This window comes from Suricata suricatta, chromosome 16 (genome assembly GCF_006229205.1).
Source record: "Suricata suricatta isolate VVHF042 chromosome 16, meerkat_22Aug2017_6uvM2_HiC, whole genome shotgun sequence".
In the NCBI taxonomy this organism is placed as follows: domain Eukaryota; kingdom Metazoa; phylum Chordata; class Mammalia; order Carnivora; family Herpestidae; genus Suricata; species Suricata suricatta.
The window spans coordinates 27,403,724-27,426,128 of record NC_043715.1 but is presented as its reverse complement, the minus strand read 5'-3'; the positions used below and the strand labels follow the sequence as shown (position 1 = coordinate 27,426,128).

Below are 22,405 nucleotides of genomic sequence, written 5' to 3'. Positions count from 1 at the left end.
AGGCTCCGGGGGCTGCACGGACAGCCGACCTGGGGGACAGGGCGCAGCAAACGGCACCGGCAGGGTCGCCGCCCTGGGAAACCTCCGCCTCCGCGTGTCCCAGCCCAGCCATTTGGGGGCGAGAGGGAGCGGGCGAATGAGGGAAGCGCTGTGGGGTCCGGGAACGGACCCACAGGACCGGCAGGGTTGGTCTCCAACTCTTAAGTTGCGTCTCAGTTCCGCGCCGCTTACCACTGTTTCCAAATTTTACCAACAGACGCGCTCTGCGCGCACTGGCCGCTCTATCCCCGCGCGGCCGGGAGGTCTCGGGAGGGGAGGCGTGAGTGGGGCGGGGTGGCCTAGTGACCACATCTTTTCCTTTTCTCCAAGCAGAGCCTCGGCGTGCTCCCAGTGCCGCTGACGTCCCCCTCGCCAACCGCACCCATGCTTCTGGCGCGGATGAAGCCGCAGGTGCAGCCGGAGAACAGCGGGGTGGACCCGGGGCCGGAGCAGCCCGTACAAGGGCGCAAAGCCGCGGAGCTGTTGGTGGTGAAGGAGCGGAACGGCGTCCAGTGTCTCCTGGCGTCCCGCGATGGCGATGAGCAGACACGCGAGACCTGGGGCAAAAAGATCGACTTCCTGCTGTCCGTGATCGGCTTCGCGGTGGACCTGGCCAACGTGTGGCGCTTCCCGTACCTCTGCTACAAGAATGGTGGCGGTGAGCCCCCTGATGGGCTGGGGTTTGGACTTAGGGGGCTACCTGTCGGCGGCGGTGGACGGGACGGGGCTGGGATGGAGGAGCCAGGATGCGCGGGAGAAGAGGAAGCACGCAAGCGAGTCTGGAGCACAGAGGGTCTGCACAGGGCTCATGGAAAAGGGATTGGAGTCCCTGGTGGAAAAGGGATGTGGAGGCTTAGCCCCTGGACAGTGATGGGCATGTGGGTGGAAGGACAGAACCTGGGGCCCTCAGTTGGGTCATCTTTTGATGGTTCGCAGGAAGAGACGTGGAGATTTGGAGAGCTTGGGAAGGGGTGCCGGAAGTACACAGGACGCAATAACCAGCCGCGCAGTGACCCTAACTCCAGCAGTCGGAGTCCTGGGGCAGGGAAGGGACCTCTGGGCCAAAAGAGGATATGGGTTCCCTCAGGGTACTTGGGAGGCCTTGCACTCATGGGGACAGAGACTCTGGAACAGAGAGACAAAGCGAAGCTAGTGTCAGAGAACTCCACTCTCAGGTTGGTGCTTGTTTTGCTGGAGGGGCCAGAGTGCACAGCCTAGGTAGGACTGGGTCACTGGGGACCATGAACTGGCCTGATGCTTGAGGCAGGAGGCCTCGGTGATTGGGAGGAAGCCTTTGCCCCCTGGGGTCCTTGGCCACAGTACAGGGTGGAGTGGGAGAGGGGCCTGGAGAAAATCCCAATGGAAGTAGCCAGGCTCTCTCCCCTTTCCCGTGCAGAGTGACAGGTTTTCTACTGGCCTGGGATGCAAGTCTAGAGGCCAACTACATAGAGCCCAAGCAAACGGCTGAGCCCTGGAAGAGTGGCTTAGGGGGCAGGACACAAGGTCCCAAGACCCTAGCTCCTTCTTGAGGGCCTTTGCTCCTGGGTGCCCAAACCACCCCAGTCCCATGATCCTTTGCTAGAGTGAGTTCAGGGGTGCCCTGTAGCAAGCATGGAAAAACGACGAGAAGGAAGGGGCTAGCAAAGGGGGGCCCAACTCTGGAAACTTCTCTCTACCCACTGGGCCATCCTGCCTGGCAGTGGCTCTAGCTCAGGACGCCAGGGGGTCAGAGAGCAGCAGAGCAAGTGTTTCTGAAACCAGGTAAAGGGAAAGCTCATGATCTGCCCCATCAGGCCTGGGAGCCAGCTATTTGCTCCAGTGTTTGCTCTGGACACTTGCTTTGGTTGAGAAATGGGAAGTGTGACCCAGAGGTGACACACTTCTGTGTTTGCCTCAAGAGTCTCTGGTCAGATTTAAGAATTCTGGCCTTTTGGACCCAGGAAGGGAGGAAATTCAGAATCCATGTAGTTTTAGCAGGTGTAGAGGTGATGAATGGAAGACAGACTGAGACACCCTAAGTGGCACCATCCAGCATGACCTCAGTGACCATCCGAGACTGTGTGTCCCCTAGATGGCAGAAGGCTCTATCACTAATCAGCAGTATTTATGGGTTCCTCCCTGGTGTGAGGCAGTGCTAGGTCCTGCGGGGGTCACCTAGATATAGTTGTCACCACATCTGCCTGCCAGGAGCTTCGGTCACCTGAAGTGTCATGCCACCCCACGCCATTTCCACCACAATCTAAAGAGATCCCAGATGGCCAACTGCACACATCAGCTAGATGGGTATGCTGGGGCTCTTGCTGATAGGTGGCCATTGCCACTGACTATGAGTGCCTGCTGCCTGCAAGGTGATATACCAGGAGCTCAGGGCACAAACACAGCCAATTTATCACAGGCTCCAATCTTAGGCAAATTTGGCCAGAAGCGCCCCCTCTTTGGTCTGCTAGCGCTGTCTATCACCCACCCGAGTTGTTCGGTTATTTATCTCTTTGTGTATCTGTCACCCACACAGACCGGGGCACATTGAGAGCATAAGCTGTAACTTTTTCCTCCATTTCTAATACCCAAAGTAAGGTCTAGATCCTAGGAATGCGATAGAAGATACCCAACAAACTTCTGTTGAGTGAATAAATGAATGAAAATTGTCTGAGCCCTCAAAGACCTAATGCCGATCCAGAAACAGTAACTAACCAAGAGATGCAGTGTCCGCTGGTGGGGGTGGGGCCAGCAGCCAAGAGGTTAGGGGCCTTGGCTGTGGAGTCCCGGGTTCTGGCTTCCTGCGGTGTGATTTTGGGAGGCCTCTCAAGCCTCAACATCCTCATCTGTCAAATGGAAAGAAGAGCTTTCTGCTCAGAGGGTGACGACGTGACAATGTGATAATGCGGGTGGAGACCCGGACATAGAGCATGGCCTCAGTATAGATAGCTGCTGCTTTTCTGTACCGACATTTTAATGATGTGTGACATGAGTGGGAGAGGTGACAAGTGCTCTAAAGGCCCGAGGAGAGGCTGCCTGGGAAAAACCTGGAGGGGGACTGCGCATGGAGCACAGCCCCAAGGAAAGGAAGGGAGGTGCATGGACAAGCCTTGAGAAGGTAGGAGGCATTCTCGTTCCAGAATGCACGTGCAATCATCGCAGAGACTAGGAGTGCGAGCTGGCAGGGTGGGGGAGGGGAGCAAGGCATCAGAGATAAGGGTGGAGAGACAAGTTGGGGCCCGGCCCCGGAGACCTTGAACGCCAGGCTAAGGGAAGCTGTACCGGTGAATTTCCATTTCTGGCTGGGGTGGCCATGAATGACAAGGGAGCGGTACAGCCTCCCATTTCCCAGACTCGAAGGCAGCTCCTTGTCTCCTCACACCTCTGGGGGAGCTCAGCTGGCCCCTTCTCAGCTCGATCTCTCCTGAGACCTCCTGGCTACTACTAGGGGATCGATTCTTAAATGTAATTCTAAAGTCAGCCCCTGAGATGGGCAAGCACGTTGGCAAGTGGGTGTCCTGAGATTGTGGACGCAGTCAAAATCCCAGCCCTGTTTCTGTGGGCCTAGCCCAGCCCCGTTCGATGCCTGAGGTCCCCACCACCGCTGGGGGTGAGCACAGGTGACCCCCGAGATCTAGCCCTCTCCAATGACCTGCCTCGGCTCGGCCCCTAAGCCAGGACTCACCCGCCCTGTTGTTTAATAGCCCGTGTGCCTGGCTGTTCACGCCGGCCTGTACTGCAGGATGTTTTGAAATGATAAAGGTGCCAGTCATTTAGGCCCCTGGCTAATACTTTCTGAATAAATTCCTAGGAACGATGAGCCTGTCTGAACATCTTCCCATAGGCCAGCTGCTGGGACGCACGGTGCTGGAGGCTGCCGCCGATGGGGAAAGCCAGTCTCAGAAATTCCAGGGCTTTGTTTGGAACTTTCTCAAACAGAGTGCCAGGCAGTGGGGCTGTTTTCAGGGAGGGGCTAGATTCTCCCCCTGCACCAGTGGTCCTGGGCCCGACCCGCACCGGTGTCCGGAGAGGAGTGGGCAGATCAACTGGGTCCCTGTGTCTGCCTCCCTGCCAGGGAAGGGGTCTTGGCAACAACTGCTTCTGTCTGAGACAAGTCCTGTGCTGTCAGACACATGGTCTCTAGGATCAGACAGACCCACGTTTGCATCTGAGCCTGACACTCCCTGGAAAGGTAGCCTTGGATTCCTCCTCTCTGGGCCTCCGTTTTCTCGTGCAAAGAAGGGGAGAGAGTATGCCTTCCAGCAGAGGATGCACAGCCCCCAAAACAGTGTCTGGCCCATAGTAGGGCCTCAAGAGACGAAACTGCTCCTATTATTGTTGTCGTTTGGTGATTTGTAACTGCTGGCTAGACCCCGTGGCATCCTGATTCTAGGAGGGAGTCGAGGAAGGGGAATAAGCCTACAGATTAGGCACATCTGAGTCCCGGGAAATCAAAAATCAAGACCCAGGCTTTGCCCCGTGTTCTGACAGTCCAGACTCTCCCCACTGCGGTTTTCCCACCTGGAAAATGGGGAGTCACATTCCCGCAGGGGATCCCATGAGATGTGGTTCTGGCCCCCAGTAGGGTTATCCTCCTTTCCCAAGTAAGCTGACCCTCTCAGGTATCCACAGCCCATGGGGGAAACCCTCTTGGTGAAAATATCTGAGCTTCTGGAGGCTGGATGTGAAGCAGTGGCTGATATGGAGCTCAGAGGTTTGCAAACTCAGTGCTCTCACATCCCGCCTGGCTGTAGGAGGGCGTCTACACCTCGAGCTTGCCATGCCTGACACTGATGGTTCAGCTCAGGTGCACATGCGCCGGCCGCTGGAGTGGCCCTCCACTGACGAGTTTGCGGGAATGTGGTGCTCATCAGGCACCAGAGCTGAGGCTTTAATCTGGGGTCATCAGTGCGATGGGGCTCATTGCCCTGAGCTGGCCAGAAAAGATCTAGAGAAGCTGTTTCCAGGAAGATGGGATTTCATGGGGATAAATGTTACACCCTGTCTTGTGGCCCCAGACCCAACTGCCTAAGTAGGGATTAGGTCACAAAGCAAGTAGAGGAAGGCCCTGGGGATTTCATGAGCTGCATTCTCTATGTGAGTCACTGCTGGGAACCATCGATTTAACCAGAAAACATTTCCAACATGTCCATCATATGCCAGGAACATGGAGATGAGCAAAAGGCAATCCCCATCTTTAGGGAGCTCAAAGTCTATTGCAAACATCCTAAAAGCGAACGTCATTGTGGGTTCTGTTATTGGAAGTATTGCGTCCCAGATGTGGGGGATGCGGTTCTCCTGTTCTTCGTGAGTTGGATTGTTCTCTATAATGTAGCTCTGAGCATCCCCAACATCCTCTTATTTGTTCATTTTAAAGAGACCAGAATAGAGATAGGAAACCAGAACCTTCAAGGAGCTATATGGAAAGCCCCAGAATCATTAATAAATGTCAGGTCAGATCCTGCAAAGGTGACAGCAGAGAGAGAATTGTCCCATGAGGAGGGGACCCCCAGTGCTAGCTTCCCTGGTTTTAACCCCCTTTGTCCTACTTAAGGGAGCAGAGGTGTTAATCCATCAGGAAGTGGGCTGTTTCTTTATGGGGGATGGTCCCTGGTCTCTGAGCTAAGGCCCAGAGGCGAGCAGGGAGTCCCTAAATGACTGTGCAGCTCATTTTGTGTGGAACTTTCTCCTGGAGCAGCAGGAATTTCTGCAGAGGTGCGTCCACACTCCTGGCTGATCTGGTTAAAAGTCAGGAGGACTCAAGAACTGTGAGACTCCACTTGGGCTGAGGCTAAAGGGATCCTGGGACCAGTGGGCAGGAGCAGATGAGTCTTGTAGGGGAAGAAACGTGTTTCACCACATGGTTCCAGTACCCTACCCTGGGCAGAGTCTGTGTTGACAAACATGAATGATCTGGGCTTGGTTCATTAAAAGAACTGGAGCGTTTCCCTAAAGAAATGACCGTGTGAAGCCAGCTGTTTAATTGGCAAAGACTCGGGGTTGGGGGTGGCGGGTGGCGCTATGCCGGACCCCCAGTGTGCACAGCATTGCTTTGGACAAGACTGATCTGTTTTGTTCTCCGTGGTGCTAAGGACAAAAAGAAGGTGGAAAGTGAAGGCTGTGGGGGAGGGATTTGGGGAAAGTGGAAAAAGCAGTGCTGGCTGGAGGGAGAGGTCATTTGCCAGGTTCGGCAGAGCCTCAGCTGGCCACGGGCACCTCTGAAACGGGGATGGACACAGCGGGTGTCTGGCCTCACTTGGGACAGGGACACAAAGGGCCCAGGGGACTGCCTCAGTGCCCTCCTGTGCTGGGAGCCTCCAGCAGGCATTCAGCGCTGTGCTCTGTGCGGGACCCGGCCACCCTCATCTACGTAGGCGCTTGTCAACTTGCGATTTCCAACTTACAGAGGTGCGTTGGACACACTTGGCGGTGTGATGGTAGGATGGGATTCCCCTTACAGAGCACCTGCTAAGCACCAGGTCCTTACTTCTCCTCCATCATTTCCAGTTATCACAGCAAACCCGGGATGTGAATGGCATCATCCGTCCTTCCCCACACTGGCCAGTTCTCCAGCTCTCCAGACCCCAGCGGGGTGTCCTACTGTTCAATCCTGACACTATCGACCTGGAGCTAGCAGATCCCACAGGTTCAGTGCTTAGTCCCACAAGACTGCCCCCACTTCAGATGCCACCCATGGGTCTCAAGCTGTCACCTGTGCTTCTGGCCACCTGGCTGTAACTCAGGGGTTTCCATGGTCCTGACTTCAGGTCAAAAATTTGCTACAGTAGCTCATAGAATTCAGGGAAGCACGCACTTACATTTCCAGTTTGTTATAAAGGGCACGGTAAAGGATACTGATGAGGAGGTGTGTGGGGCAAGTTCTGGAAGAGTCTTGAGTGCAGGAGCTTCTGTTATCATGGAGTGGGGGACTGCCGCCGTCCTGGCAGGTGCCTATGTTCGCCAGCGTGGAAGTTTTCCAAGTTCCATAGTTCAGGGATATTTAGGGAAGTGTCATCACGTGGGCATATTCGATATTAGCTTAATCTCAGCCCTTCTTCCTTTCCTGGAGGTTGGAGCCTGGGGCTGAAGGCTACAAGCTTCTAATCAGGATTTGGCTTTTCGGGTGACCAGCCATCACCCAGGAGCTCACCAAGCATTGTCTCATTAGAACAAAAGATACCTGTATCATCCAGAAAATCCCAAGGGATTTAGGAGCTCTGTGTTAGACATTCCTATCAACCCCACTCAGAAAATCGCAAGGGTTTGGGGCACCTGGGTGGCTCAGTCAGTTGGATATGACTCTTGATTTGGGCTCAGGTTATGATCTCACACTTCGTGAGATTGAGCCCCGTGTGGGGCTCTGCGCTGACAGCACAGAGCCTGCTTGGGAGTTTCTCTCTGCCCCTCTCCAGCTCGTGCGTTCGGTCTCTCTCTCTCTCTCTCTCTCTCTCTCTCTCTCTCTCTCTCTCTCTCTCAGAATAGATGAATAAACATTAAAAAAAAAAAAAGAAAGAAAATGACAAGGGGTTTTTAAGAGCTCTGTCTCAGGAATGCAGAGCAGTGACCAAATACAGTCAAACCTTGGATTGCGACTAACTTGTATTTCGAGGGTTCTGCAAGACGAGCAAACATTCCTAAAAAATTTAACTTGATAAACGAGTGATATCTTGCAAAAACGAGTGGTACGTGATGCTGAGTGTCACATGATCACAACTGAGCCAATGGCTCTTCTCTCTCTCTCTCTCTCTCTCACTGCAATTATAGGTAATCGTCTCCTATGCTCAGATGCTCTGTCTCAAGCCACGTGTTTGGCAGAAATTAGTGATTTTACAGAACCTTGGAAGGTGTCCACGGGCACTGGTCTAGTTTTTCCACTTCAAATGGACAGTCCTTTGCTCTTCCATATAGAGTAAGCTTAGGAATGCTTGAATTCCTTCTAGGTCATTGGATGAGCTTCTTGTTAAAGTTGCACAAAAAAGGGGTGCCTGGGTGGCTCAGTTGGTTAAGTGTCCAGTTCAGCTCATGTCATGATCTCACAGTTTTTGGGTTCAAGCCCCGTGTCAGGCTCTGTGCTGACAGCTAGCTCAGAGCCTGGGAACTGTTTCAGATTCTGTGTCTCCCTCTCTCTCTCTCTCTCTCTGACCTTCCCCTGCTCTTGCTGTCTCTCTGTGTCTCTCAAAAACAAATTTAAAAAAATGAAAAAAAATGTTAAAGTTGCACAAAAAGAAAGATGACATTGAGCCAATAGCTAGCAGTGGTTCCGTGAGTGACAGTGAAAGTCACCCTACGGGATAACCTTCCTCTGTCCAGTCTCCTTCACACCAGCCACAAACCTTTCCCACGGTAAGCGCAGGTTCATTTGCTTATGTTTCTTTATGTTTTGTATTTCCTTTATTATTTTGGGTTATATTGCAATATTGTCATCATTTTTAAATGAATATTTTTGGGTTGTGGAGCGAATCCTCTGAATTTCCGTTATCTCTCATGGGGAAATTTGCTTTGACATAAAGTGCTTCGGATTTGGAAACACATTTCTGGAATGAACTATGCTTGTGAACTACAGTTCTACTGGATCTGTATTCCGTGCTTTGTCACAGGGGGTCTGCCCGGGCCCTGTGCTTTAGGGAGCCCTGCTCTGCCCTCTTCCCCTTCTCACCAAGGCCAGGGCCAAGATGGCCAGCCTACCCAGAACAGTGCCCCTCCCCCACCACTCCTACGGGTCCCCTGTAATTCCCCGTGCAGACACCCCAGCCTACTTCTGGGTCTGTGTGGGCCTCTCACCTCATTCCTTTTGTAATGTGGACACAGGCCCCAGGCCCCAGGGGAGCCCAGATGCCCGTGGTCTGCAGGGATGTGGACAGAGTTTAGACATGTGGGTGCAGGAGTCCACACATATGTGTAGAAGGCCTGGCATGTCACTGGACAGAGCTGAGGTGGGGAAGAAGTGAGGCACGGGGCCAGTGGGGCTCCCCCTTTTCCTACCACATTGCAGCGCAGAGCTCTAAAAGGGGCGGGCTCCCAAAGTGAACCTTATGATAGAACCGTTATGAAGGTCCAGCTGATAGAAGATAGAGGAGGTTTGGTTGAAAAGGTGCAGCCTGGTGAGTCATGTGGAAAACTGGGGCCATGTGTGGTGTCGATCTCCAGGGCCACCCTTGCCCCCGGCCCCACCGGTGTGCCTGTGGGAGCAGCGCCGGCTCCTGCACCCTTATGTCTGCTATGCCTTTGCAGTGTTCCGGGTGGGGGCGGGGGACCACAGATCTGGCTGCTCTCGGCACTGATGAAGGCTTTCTTGGAACTCTGGTGAAAGCTGCAGCCACTGACCACCCACAGACTGGGAAGTGGGTTCTCTGAGGGACCCACCTCTCCTTCCTGCAGCCCCTCCCTGGTCACACTCTCCCCACCTCACCCCAAATTCCCAGCGGGCCTGGGCCCTACTGGCTCTTGCAGAGGCCCCTGCAGACAGCCTCTCCCCTTTCCTGAGCTCCTGTCATTTGCCCTCCTCATCTGCCCCAGTGCATCCCACTCGGAACCTCGTGCCCCTGGGCTTCGCTTCCTGAGATCTTGGCATTTGTATAGAAGATTCCAGAACCTCTCTCTGACCAGTAGGGTTCCCCTGTAATGGTGAGGTGGCAGGCAGTGTGCCCTGAGCTAGAGGTGTTGGGACAGATGCTCTCCGTACTGAATTCATCCGAAGGCCATTGGTCAGAGTCTCTTTTACAGCCGATGGTTCTTTCCTCGTGTGTTCATGTGTGTCACTGTGCAGAGGATCACAAGTGTGCATGGGTGTGCGTCTGTGTGTGTGCGTTTGTGCCAAAGACTGCCAGGAGCTCGGAGCCCCAGGAGATATGCCCTGTGGGTACTTCTCCAGACCTGCATAACCAGAGCATTCCAGAGTCAAGACAGGATTGTGGGCTGTGCCCCTGAGGTTCTCAGCTCTCAGACCCTGTGCCAGGCTGGCTGCAGCTGGTACTGCCACTCGGGAAAATGTAGCGGGGCCATGGGAATGTGGTGGTTATGGGCTTTTCAGGACAGTAGCTTCTTGAAATTTTGCAATCCCAGGAGCTGTTTCTAAGAGAGGCCTCCTCGGCTGACCTCCGTCATCCCTGAAACCCCTGACTGGATCTCCATCTCTGCCCCAGCTTCTTCTGGATCTTTCTGCAAGGAGGCCTGGACCAGCCACCTGGTCAATATCTTCTTTTAGAATAAGGCATGGGTCACTGGGCGGCTTTCTGGTTTTTATTCACACTCAGCAGCCTCGTCATTCTGGAGTGTTCTTGGGCCGTTTCCTCTTGAAGTGGTGGCTGGCCCTCGTCACACGCACTCCCAGAGAAGAGCCTCGGGCTTGTGTAGACCCATCCTCCTCCTCCCAACCTCCTCTGCCAGCACTCCCAGCCAAGCACAAGAAGAAACGAATGTCAAACTGGGCAATTCACCTACCTGTTGGCAGTGCCACCTGGAGGTTTGGAGTGCAGAAAATTGGCCCGAGAGGACGCTTGGGTCGTTGGCTGATTTTGCTTGTTCCCTTCGTTGTAGAAAAGAACGTCAGGTTGTTGGCAGCAAACTGCAAGAGCCAACATCTGAGCCGTGAGTCCCGGCTTCTTCCTTCCCCGCTGTCCCTTGGGTCACCGACCTCAGTTTTCAGATCTATTCAACAGTCAGATGCGTCTATTTCCCCAACTTTCTGGCCCCCATCTCACGATGCAATAGCAGGTGTCTGCAGACAGAGTTGGGCTCAAAGGGATGTCCAGATTTCCAGTCTGGACAAGCAACTTAGCCATTCTTAGCCTCTGTGTCCTCATCTGTTGAGTGGCATTCGTGGTAATTATCTCTCAGGGATAATGTTAAATGAATGGTTATATAAGAGCACCGCATGTGGCTTGGCATCTAACAGGTGCTCACCCATGTCGCCATCACCACCACCAGCCACCTCTGTCAGCATGACCAGCATCAGCACCGTCACCGCCCCGTGGACAGACATGGGCTCAGGTGTCCCATCGGCCCTCTTAGTGTGGGAGAGGGACAAGGTGGAGTTTGAAAGCAGGAAATGAGGAAGGGAAGAGAGAGGTTGTCTCACAGACATTCAGAGAAGTCCAGCAGGGAGCAGGGGATGGAGTATTGGACCAGAGTTTACGACCAACTGACTAGATGGCTAAGCTGGCCCCAGGTCCCCAGCGTCAGGTCATCCTCCCCTCCAAGACCCTGTTCAGACTCATGTCCTTCACTGAAGCAGGAATATTCTGGAGCCTACAGAATAGGTGGGGATGACTCTGGAGCTCCCAAGGCAAGCAGACGTAGGCCCACACCCCAGATCCATCACTTACTGGCTGGGTGACCTTGGTCAAGTCACTGGATTTCTCTAAGCCTAAGTTTTCCCCTCTGAAAAATGGGTATAGCAGTGCTGCCTCAGATTTTTCTGGGTAAGGTAGATGGGATCACAGGTGTCCAGTGCCTACGTGATTCATGGGAGGTACTCACTTCCTGGTAGTTTCTTTCCTGTGCCCGCAGTGCTGGTCCATCTCTTGCTACGGAAGGGATTGGATCTCCGAGCACTGGGGCCGATACTTCATGCTTTGTCCTTAAGAGCCCTGGCTTCCCGAGGAGAAGCCCTGGGAAGAAAGTGGGGACTTAGAGTCTGAGTAGCTGGGTGAGTTTGAGCTGGGGTGCCATGGGACTTTGGCATCCTTCTCCGTTAGCTTGGAGCCTCAGTTTCCACATCTGGAAAATGGAGATTGCAGTCATCTGTGCCTCCTAGGGTCTCTGTGAAGATCGAGTGAGACCTTGCATGGAAACTGACAGGAACACAACACAGGATGTTGTATTCCTCATGCTACTGTCATTAAATATTCCCCAGTTTCTGCACTTTTCCTGGTGTGGGCGGGCCGGAGAGTGTTTGGTTTCCAAGGTTACGGCATCTCAACCAAAGGCCAGAGGCGGGAACGAGGGTGGATCTGGCCTGGCCACCTCCAGCTGCGTCAGGAAAAGGAGCTGGCATTTTGCTGCGGTCACGCTCGCAGCCTGGGCTGACATGGCATGTACCCCAATGAGTCACCTCGCGGCGTCAGAGCCTGGTAAGCTCGCCTCAGGCTGCCCGGCACGCGGAGCATCATCTCCGAAACTCACACACGTCTCATCCCAGCAGGAATTCTCTGGGGATGAGTTCTTGCCCGTGGCCAGGGGCCCTCACTGGTTTCTGCAACAGGGGGTGGGTTGTTTCCCTGGTCAGACACTCGCTCCAGGGATTACTTGCCTGATGCATCTCCTGTAGCAGGGGGAACCTGATGCATTCCAAGATCTGAATGTGAATCCTGGTTCTGTCCCTCACTAGTAGCAAGAACAGGACTGATTCAACTCCCTTCTCTGTCCTCAGTCTCCCCTGGAAGTGGGGGACTGTCTGACCCTGTCTGATTATGTCTCTGAGCTGCAGTGAAACGAAGAATCCGGTGAGGTTGTATTTGGGAAAGACCCGTGTGATCTTAAAAGGAGACACATACAAGCAAAGTTAGAAACTCAATCATGTGTGACTTTGGACAGTCTCTCCCTCTCTGATGTCAATTTTCTGACTCTAAAAGGAGGGTTTGGGGTGATTGGCATTCCCTAGAGTGGTGATCCATGAAGGAAAAGGTTCTGCATTTAAATGAATTTGGTTAAGACTGTACCTTCAAGCGTCTTCATGGTGTTCCATAGTGTGTGCTTGTGTACGCAAGGCCACAAGGATCCTGCCAGAAACAAGCTCATTCAGCTTCAATTAACCTAGAATTTGCTCATTTGACCCCGCAACCTCATTATCATAGTGATGGTTCTTCCTGGTCCCACAACGGTTACTATTACTGTTATGATTATTTGTATTGAGTGCGTCAGTCTCTTTCTCTGCCACCAAACACCCCTTGGGAAATGGCCAGGGAGCAGATAAATGAGGACATTTAGGCTCTGGAAGACATTGATCCAAACAGGTGCAGGGGACAGGCGCAAGGCTGGCTGGGGACCCAGGGGGTCACGCTCTGCCTCTGTGTCCTCCAGGTGCCTTTCTGATCCCGTACACCCTGTTCCTTATCATTGCTGGGATGCCCCTCTTCTACATGGAGTTGGCTCTGGGCCAGTACAACCGAGAAGGGGCAGCCACAGTGTGGAAGATCTGCCCATTCTTCAAAGGTAAAGAATGGGTCCGGGGGAGGCGAGCATTGCCCAAAAGATTTCCTCGATGCCCCTGGAGAAACTGCTCCAAAGGTGGGATCTGAGGCATAGACCAACTTTCTTGTGGGATTCACGGCTATTGGCAAGGTCAAGAGCACCCACCATTGTGAGTTACATGGAGTGCATTTGGTGCATCAAAGACAGCTTAGTCTAGAATGTCTGGAAGCCTGAGTGCCAGTCCAGCCTCTGCTGCTGACTGACTGACCAGAGGGTGTCTGTTTCCTGTGTGGGAAATATTTACAGAAGTGCCCGAGGTACTCAACACATATGCCCCTCCCCTCCCCTCTTGCTCTCATGGCAGACATGATAAACTGGTCATGGACCTTTCTGGGCTCAGCTAGAAGCCTGTCTCACAATCCTTAATACAACAGCCACAACTGATTGATCACATTTGGGACTTGGAACACATCTGGGGAAAATATGCATAGCAGCTGCCTTTTCTTGGCCCCATCCATCTGTGGGAAGGGCTTGGAGTCAGAATGAGTGTCCCTTGGGGCCCAGGTGGCACTGAGTGCCACTATGATTCCTATGCACCTCTTCTCAGCTGGTATGTGTCTCCTGACTACCTTCAATGAACTCAGTCCTATCATAGACACCGGCTGGTAAGACACTTATAAGACACATGTATTAGTTAGGATTTTTTTAGTTTAATTTCCAGAAATCCCACTCAGAGTGGCTTTAATATAAAAAGAATTATTGGCGGGGCACCTGGGTGGCTCAGTTGGTTAAGCCTCCAACCTTCGCTCAGGTCAGATCTCACGTTCGTGGGTTCGAGCCCTGCATCGGGCTCTGTGCTGACAGCTAGCTCAGAGCCTGAAGCCAGCTTCCAGTTCTGTGTCTCCTTCTCTCTCTCTGCCCCTCGCCCTCTCATGCTCTGTCTCTCTCTCTGTATCAAAAATAAATAAAACATTAAAAAAATTTTTTTAAAAAGAATTATTGGCTTATGATACAGTTAAGTCCAAGAGTCTCCTCTAGCTTCAGGTACAGCTTGATCCAGGTCCTTGAATAATACTATCTGGAATCTCTCTCCACCTCTCTCTGTCTGAGGTCAGTGTTAGCATCAATTTCAGGCATATTCTTCCCAGGTGCTAACAAAACTGGCCATCAGCAACAACAAGAGTAAATCCTATCAAGTTGAACAGTGACAAAATAAATCAGAAACACCTTTTTTATCCTCAGTAAAGATCCCAGAGAAGACGCTCATTGGTTTTACTTGAGTCGTCTGCCCACCTATCAATCAATCCCTGTGGCTGAGGGGAAGCAGAACTCTGATTGGCCAGGCCTGAGTCATGTGCCTGCAGCCAGATCAAGGAAGTGAGGAATTAGCCTCAGCTAAATCTCACATGCCAAAAACACTTTAGGCTACTCCCTCAGTCAATGCTGCAAAGGTAAAAAAAAAAAAAAAAAAAAAAAAAAACCCGTTTACTGTAGGGATAAAGCCGTAGAACAAGCTTCTGGTGTATTCAGGAAGATGAGATGGGCACACACACAGAGCACAGAGCAGATGGTTGAAAGTAGGGCCCGGAGGACACACAGGGCTGACGCACTAATCAGGGGCTGCTGGTTTGGGGTCCCCAGAAGCAGGTCCTGAGGCAAGGATTTGTGTAGGGAGTTCCTTGGGGAGGGGATTCTAGGGAAGACTGTGAGGGACAGAGGGGAGGGTGTCAGCCAATAAAAGGTGTGTCCACTATGGGGGGCCCAACCCCTTGGGAGAAAGCATTGGCAGGCCTCACTGTTACTCTGCCCAAGGGGTGCGGGGCCTGGGTGCTCATCGTCTGGGGTCTCCATGCACTCCAGTGCAGACACTCTGGCTGTTCCCTGGGGACATTCGCGTCCTGGCACATCAGGACTGCCTGATGTGTGGGCCGAGGGGCTCCAGTGGCCAGAGAGGGCACCTAGGCAAAGGGGTGGTGGGTTCCCAGGGCACAGAGATGAGGCTCTGACTACCTGCTGCCAAGCAGGAGGGGCAGAGGGGCCGGGTGGTGCCGTGGCCGGGGCTGGCTCCCTGGAGGAGGTGGCCGTGAGGCCGGGCCTGGGGAAGCCCATGCCTGAACCCCCTCTGCCCCACCCAGGTGTCGGCTATGCTGTGATCCTCATTGCCATCTACGTCGGCTTCTACTACAATGTCATCATCGCCTGGTCGCTCTACTACCTCTTCTCCTCCTTCACCCTCAAGCTGCCCTGGACCGACTGCGGCCACGCATGGAACAGCCCCAACTGCACCGACCCCAAGCTCCTCAACAGCTCCGTGCTGGGCAACCACACCAAGTACTCCAAGTACAAGTTCACGCCCGCGGCAGAGTTTTATGAGTAAGTCCCCGACCCCTCATCCTATCAGGCACACCGAGACCTGTGCGGGGCAGGACCTGGGCCACCCATTAAGGAAAACCACAGGGGACGAGGGGGTACCCTGTCAACATTTGTAAAGGATACTGAGCAGCCACCACAGGCCTGATCCTGGGCTAGGAGCTGAGGATCCAGCCCTGGTCAGAACAGTGAAGAACCCTGTGTTCCCACACAGGAGAATGGCGGTGAGGGGAACACCCTAGTAAACAGGTATGGAAGCAAGAACATTTTTTTAGAGAGTCAACATGCCCTTCAGGAGATAAAAACATTTTAGGGGATGTAAGTGCTCTTAAAGATCAAAAACCAGGTACATGGGGGGAAAGGAACATTAGCTTGGGTGGTCAGGGAGGGCTTCTCTGAGGAGGTGAAATGAACACTGATGAAGGCAGCCAGGGGCTCTGTCAGCAGCTGACGGAGCTGGAGCTTGACCCCAGATGGGACTGATCTGAAGCTGCTGTCTGGCCCACTTGTACTGCTGTCTCTCTGGGGCTTCCAGAGGAGTGAGTAGCCAGAGCTTGTCGGTGAAATTCAGAAAGCGAGAAGCAGGCCAGCTATGTGCAGCTCCGGGGAAGTATTGGGACCATATGTGCCTGAGAGGCACTAACTGGGGGTAGAAGACAGAATATCTTTTTTAAAAAGACATGTTATATGTTGAAATCATTGTAGATACAGAAAAGTTGTAAAAGTAACATATAGAGCTCTTGTGTACCTTACACCCAGTTTCTGCTGTCGACACCTTAAATAACCCTAGTGCAATGATTGAAGCCCAAAAATTAATGCTCATTTGCCATTAACTAACCTGCTAATGACCTTTTTTTTTTTTTGGTCATTTTTCCCACTAATGTCCTTTTCTGGTCCAGGACCAAGCCCAGAGTGCCATGGGCATTTAGCTACCCCTTCCCATTAGTTGCCAATCTGTGAGTGTTCTTTGGTCTTTCCTTGAGTGTTATGACCTTGACACCTTTGAAGGGTACTGGTCAGTTATTCCATAAATTAGCCTTCAGTGTGGGTTGGTTTGCTGTTTTCTCCTGATTAGTCTGAGGTTAGGCATTTTTGACAAGAATACCATAGAGATGATGCTGTGTCCTTCTCAGTGCATCATATCAGGAGGGACATGATGCCTCTTATTACTGGGGATGGTAACCTTGATCTCTTGGCTAAGAAGGTATCTGCCAGCTTCCTTGTGTGTGGAAAGAGCATGATTGCCTTTGTAATTAACAAGTGTCTTCTGGGGAACTCTCAAAGTTATGTAAATATCTTGTTTCTCATCATCCATTTACCCAAGATCCTCAGCATCCTTCAATGATTCTTGCCAGCAAAGATTATTCTCATAGCGTTCGTCTAATTGTGATTTTCTATTCCCGTCATTCCCTCTAGATTAATTGATTGGAGTCCTTCTGTAAGGAAGAGTTGTCACTTTCCCCCTATTTATTCCTTCATTCAATCATTCACGGATGCATTTTTTAAATTGAGGTATAATTGATATGTAACATTATACTAGCTTCAGGTGTACAATGATTTGGTACATGTATATATGCAAAATGATTACTACAGTAAGTTTAGTTAACATCCATCACCAAACATAGCTATAAGTTTTTTTCTTTGTGATAAGAACTTTTAAGATCTACTCTCTTAGCAACTTCCAAATATACAGTAGTATTGTTAACTGGACTCACCATGCTATACATTACATCCCCATGAGTTCTTTATTTTATAGCTTCTGGAAGTTTGTACCTTTAGATTATCTTCACCCAGTTTGCCCATTCCCACCCCCTGCCTCTGGAAACTACCACTTCATTTTCTTTAACTTTGTAAAAAATTGTTTACAAATGGGATCATATGGTATCTTTCTCTGAGTTATTTCACTTAGCCTAATGCCCTCAAGGGCTGTCCCTGTTATCACAAATGGCAGGATATCCTTTCTTTTCACATGCTTGAGTCTTTTGTATATATGAATTATATATGTATTTTATATATACTTATATAAATTTTATATAAAGCATAAAAATATTGTATATTATGTATATTTTGATTGTGTGTACATATATATCACAATACACATATATATCTACACAATACATATATACAACATGCCATAGTTTGTATGTGTGTGTATGCGTGTGTATATACATATATGTATATCACACTTTCTCTCTCTCTGTACACACACACACTCCATCATTTTTATACATTCATCATCCATGGGTGTCTTGTTTCCATGTCTTGGCTATTATAAATAATGCTGTGACCACAGGGGTGCAGATATCTTTTTGAGTTAGTGTTTCCACTTCCTTCAGATAAATACCCAGCCGTGAAATTGCCGGATCATGTAGCGGTTCTCTTCGCCTCTTTGAGGAACCTCCAGACTTTTTCCCACGGTGGCTGCACCAGTTTGCATTCCCACCAGCAGTGCACGAGGGTGCCTCTCTCCACATCCTCACCAACTCTTGTTACCTCTTGTGTTTTTGATGGTGGTCATTCTAACAGGTAGGAGGTTATGATATCTCCCGGTGGTTTTGGTTTGTATTTCCTGGATCATTCATTTACATCCGTATGGGCTTGTGGAGAGCTCTTTTGTTCTGTGGCTTTAATCCAGAACCGTCAGAATTTCTTGGGTGCTTCCCCTGAATCCTGTCATCCTCAGCTCCATCCTACTATGTCTTGAGGTGGGTGATAGTCAACTTGTCCTCAGCCACCTAGTGTAAAATGTTTGCACACGGGGCTCTTCAGAATGCACCTTGTAGTGCCTTTGTTCTTCCTGCTGGGACAAGCCCCGTTTTAACAATCGAGACCCACGTGTTAGCAGATGAGCAGGAAGTCCGGTTACAAGCTGTGGGGTGAGACCAGGAATCCCGCTGGGACCTCACGGGCAAGGTGCATGGGGTCCAGAGGAGGGTGAGGCAAACTGTTCTGTAAGTGACCAGAGAGCAAATATTTGAGCTTTGAGGACCATGTATGGCTCTTGCATATTCTGCTTTGTTTCGTTTTATCCTTTCAAAAGATAAAAACCATTCTTAGCTCAAGGCTCACAGCCTGGATTTGGCCTGGGGGCCACAGCTTGCTGACTCCTGGTCTACTGCAGTGCTGCCCCGCAGTGATAGGAATGTTCTCTATCTGTGCAGCTCAAGTGGGGGCCACAGGTGGCCAGTGGAGCCATTGAAATATGGCCAGCGTGACTGCAGAGTTGAATTTTTAAAATTTTATTTAATTTTCATCAGTTTACCTTTAAATAGCCACATGTGGCTGGTGGCTACCGCATTGGCTAGTTCTGGTCCAGAGGATGAGAAAAGACAGATTCATGAAAGACAAAATGCCAGGACCAGCTTCCTTCAGGCCTATAGATTCTCTGCACCACAGCCCTGGGGATGAGTCCTGATTATCTGGAGATTGGGGTTCTTTTAGGCCAGTTTCCATCCCTGCCATCTTGGGGCAGTGGGGCCAAGGAGATACGGTTTGGTTATAAACGGCCTCTGAAGAGACTGCTGCCCCCCGGGGCTCGGGGGAGTTAGGTGCTTGGGGCCCAGGAGCTACCCTCTTCAAGCAGCGCAGAGAATCTGCAGGTCCCCGACCTGCATGCCCACCTCCATCTGTGTTTCCTATGGACTCCAGCAGGCATGTGCAAAATTACACGGGGGGTGGGGCGGGGGCAGGGTCCAACGTTGTCATCAGATGCAGATCAGAGTACATCTGTATCCCCCCCAAGAATCGAAGCATCGCTGATAACTTAAAGCAAACATCCGTTTACATAACAGGGTCCCTCCCGTCTCCCTCCCTACCATGCACATGTGTCCAGCTTCCTGCTGACTTCTTTGCATGTATTATTTCAATTTAAGCCTCACACCAACCTCATGAGGTTTCTGTAACTTTTCCCCTCAGTGCACACACGAGGAGGCTGTGAATATTCACTTTATTTGCAGGTGAGACAGTAGAGCACTGGCCCAGTGTCCCAAGGCCAGGATCCTGCAGAGCCAAGGTTGGGCCCAGGCAGCCAGCGCTCCCAGGACTCCATGAGCGAGCACCTGTTTCCGCTTTGCCCCCAGGAGCCTCCCTCTCCCCACCCCAGCCCCTCTGCGCCAGGTGGTAAAATCCAGAGCCTGCAGCCTGACCTCTGGGTTGTATTGGATTCTAGCCATTATAAATGGCCATTATTACTGAGGAACATTGCCATAGGCACAACTAACATTTGTCCAGCTTAGGTTATGTCCCAGTCACTATGAACAGCACCTTTTCTCCCTGACACTGTGGTCAGTCTAGAATTATTCTTGTGTTATGAATGAGGAAACAGGCGCACGCAGGAAACGATTGTCCAGTGTCATATAGTTTAGAAGTGACATCTGAAGCGGGTTTGAAGTCACGCAGTCTGGGTGGAAAAGCCAGGCCCTCAGCCCAGCAATTTGGAATGATCCAGAAACAGACAGATGCCTGGACCCACACCCAGAGATGCCAGTTACATTGGTCTGGGTGCAGCCAGAGCATGGCAGCTTCCCTGGTGATTCTGCTCTTCAGCTGAGGGTGACAGTCACTGTCTTGTCCACTGTGCTTTCCTGTCTCAGAGCAAGACCCTTCCTGGATCAGGCTGACATCCCAGCAGTGCCCTGTCGTGGGAAAGTGGGAAGGGCCTTCCTCACTCTTGTTCTCTTTTTTTTTTTAATATTTTATGTGTTTTATTTATTTTTTAGAGACAGACAGAGTATGAGTGGGGGAGGGGCAGAGAGAGAGGGAGACAGACTCGGAAGCAGGCTCCAGGCTCTGAGCTGTCAGCACAGAGCCTGATGCAGGGCTCAAACTCATGAACCACAAGATCATGACCTGAGCCGAAGTCAGATGCTCAATCGACTGAGCCACCCAGGCACCCCTCCATCACTCTTCTTCTGAAGAGTGGGACCTCAGACAATCCCAGAACCTTTGGGGGGCTTGCAGATGGAGGTTTTAGGCCTCCTTACTCTATGAGTGTGGTTTGGAGGCAGCAAAGGAGCCTGGGCAGAAGGTGCTGCCGATATGTGTAATCGGTTCCAAGTTCCCCTTTCATCATCCTGTGCTAGTGGAAAAAATGTGATTTTCCTCTCTGCTCTTGGCAGCCCTTGTCCTTGTAAATTAAAATGGAGAACAGTAGTGTTGGTTGTCTCTAGGCTGGTCATTATTTGATTCCTCTTCTGACATCCTGATGGCCAGCAGGTCTGTCCTGGCAGAGATGCCCAGCCAGAGAGAGAGAGGTCAGTTGGGTTTTGTGACCCGGTTACTTCAGTTACAGCCCTAAACTTCCTCCCGGCTCAGCTGTGAGCAGAATGTGGTGGACAAAGATGACAATCATATGTGCAGGACGTGGGGACTTGGGGCATGTAGTGGGGAGCAGCATCCGGGCTTATTTCAGCAGCTCCAACCGCCCCCCCGCCACGCCCTTCCCAGCACTGTGAGCCATGCACCACAAATCTCTTTACATCTCAGGTCCGATTAGTTTTTGGAGATGCCGGAGTTGGAAATGACTCCCCTCTTGCAGATAAGAAGTGGAGGAGCTGGGATCCAAACCAGGTTGTCTGGGTCCAGGCTCTCACCCCACACCCAGGCTCCTCCTGTCTTCCTCCTCCAACCTGACAGTCCATGGGGGCAGGTGCTGGGGACCCGAGTGCGGGCATCTCTGCAGGTAGATAGCAGCCCATCTCATGCCCCTCTTTCTCACCCTGAACTTGCTTGTGGGTGTTTTGCAGCCCTGAAGTCATGAACTGCAACTGGATTTTTTTTTAATGGCCCATGCCCTTGTATCTAAACGTTTTTGATTGGAAAGTGTCACCCTGTCTCCATTGGGGGAGCCGGCAAGTAGGACCCCCAGTGCCAACACTGAGGAGGCTAGGTCATTTCTTCTCTTCCCCCAGAGCCTGCTGGCCAGTGGTGTCGCCATCTTGTACTCATTTAGGCTGATGGATTGAAAAACTCATCCAAGGGAACAAATCTCTCTTTTCCCCAGACCCTGGGCCCAAAGCCAAATAGCCCGCAGCTCAAAGAAACCCTGATGCTCTCTGTAACTTTCAAAAGGGCCCCCTCGGTGAACATGCTCCGGAGACAGAAAGCTTTACCCCATGCCTGTCCCTGGTGTGGCAGGGAAGTCTCCCTCTGCCCCAAGACTAAACCCTCTGGGCTCAAATGTTAAGTAAGAAACTGAGCCCATTTGGCCCTCGGGCTTGGAAAAGCCTGGACTGTCTACTTCACGATGATTCATTTTCATTAAACTGCTGGAAAAGTACAGCAAACCCAAGTTACTTGTGCTAAACCCCTGGGGCTTGGGGCCTGCTGGGGAGAGGCTGGGGTCACATTTCTTTTCCTGGGAATCAGCTCGGGAGTCTGGCCTTCTCACTGGCAAACTCTCTAGACACCCCTGCAACCCCGACCGTGGATTTCACATGTGTGCGGGGGCATTTCAACCATTTGGTTGGACACCCACTGATGTCATTTTAGCAAGTTTCGGGAAAGCTGATCCAGTGCCTCTTTTCATGATTTTCATAGTCAACTTGGCCAAATGGTTATTGACACCATTCCACATGTGCCCATAAAACAATGAGGAAGAATTAAGAGTCAGGTGGGTTCAGTACCTGATTTTGGTTCTCTGTCTTTTTTGGATACGTTTGTCTTTCCTTTTCCTTCCCTTTCCTTGAGCTGTTTCACCTCTCCTCACCCCTACAGCCTCTTCTCTTCCTCCCCTCCCCCTCCTTCCTCCTCTCTGTCTCTCTCTGTTTCAGGACATAGGAGAGGAAACTGAGTCAGGACATGATTTTGAGTTGAGACTAGCAAGGGGAGAAGTTTGCCAGGCAGACAAATTGGGCCAGGAAGCGTGTTCTAGGCGGAAAGGGACAGAAAG

The 22,405-nt window shown here is 51.5% G+C and overlaps 1 protein-coding gene across 2 annotated transcripts in view; it reads left to right on the top strand.

Annotated features, from left to right (window-relative positions):
* Window positions 1–423: 423 nt before the first annotated feature.
* The window catches only part of SLC6A2 (solute carrier family 6 member 2), a 46,943-nt gene continuing 24,961 nt past the window's right edge, over window positions 424–22,405 (top strand). For both annotated transcript variants that reach the window (XM_029925260.1, XM_029925261.1), the window contains exons 1-3: window positions 424–697; window positions 13,036–13,167; window positions 15,282–15,519. In XM_029925260.1, the coding sequence (XP_029781120.1) occupies window positions 424–697; window positions 13,036–13,167; window positions 15,282–15,519 (644 nt within the window). The remainder of the gene's footprint in view (window positions 698–13,035; window positions 13,168–15,281; window positions 15,520–22,405) is intronic.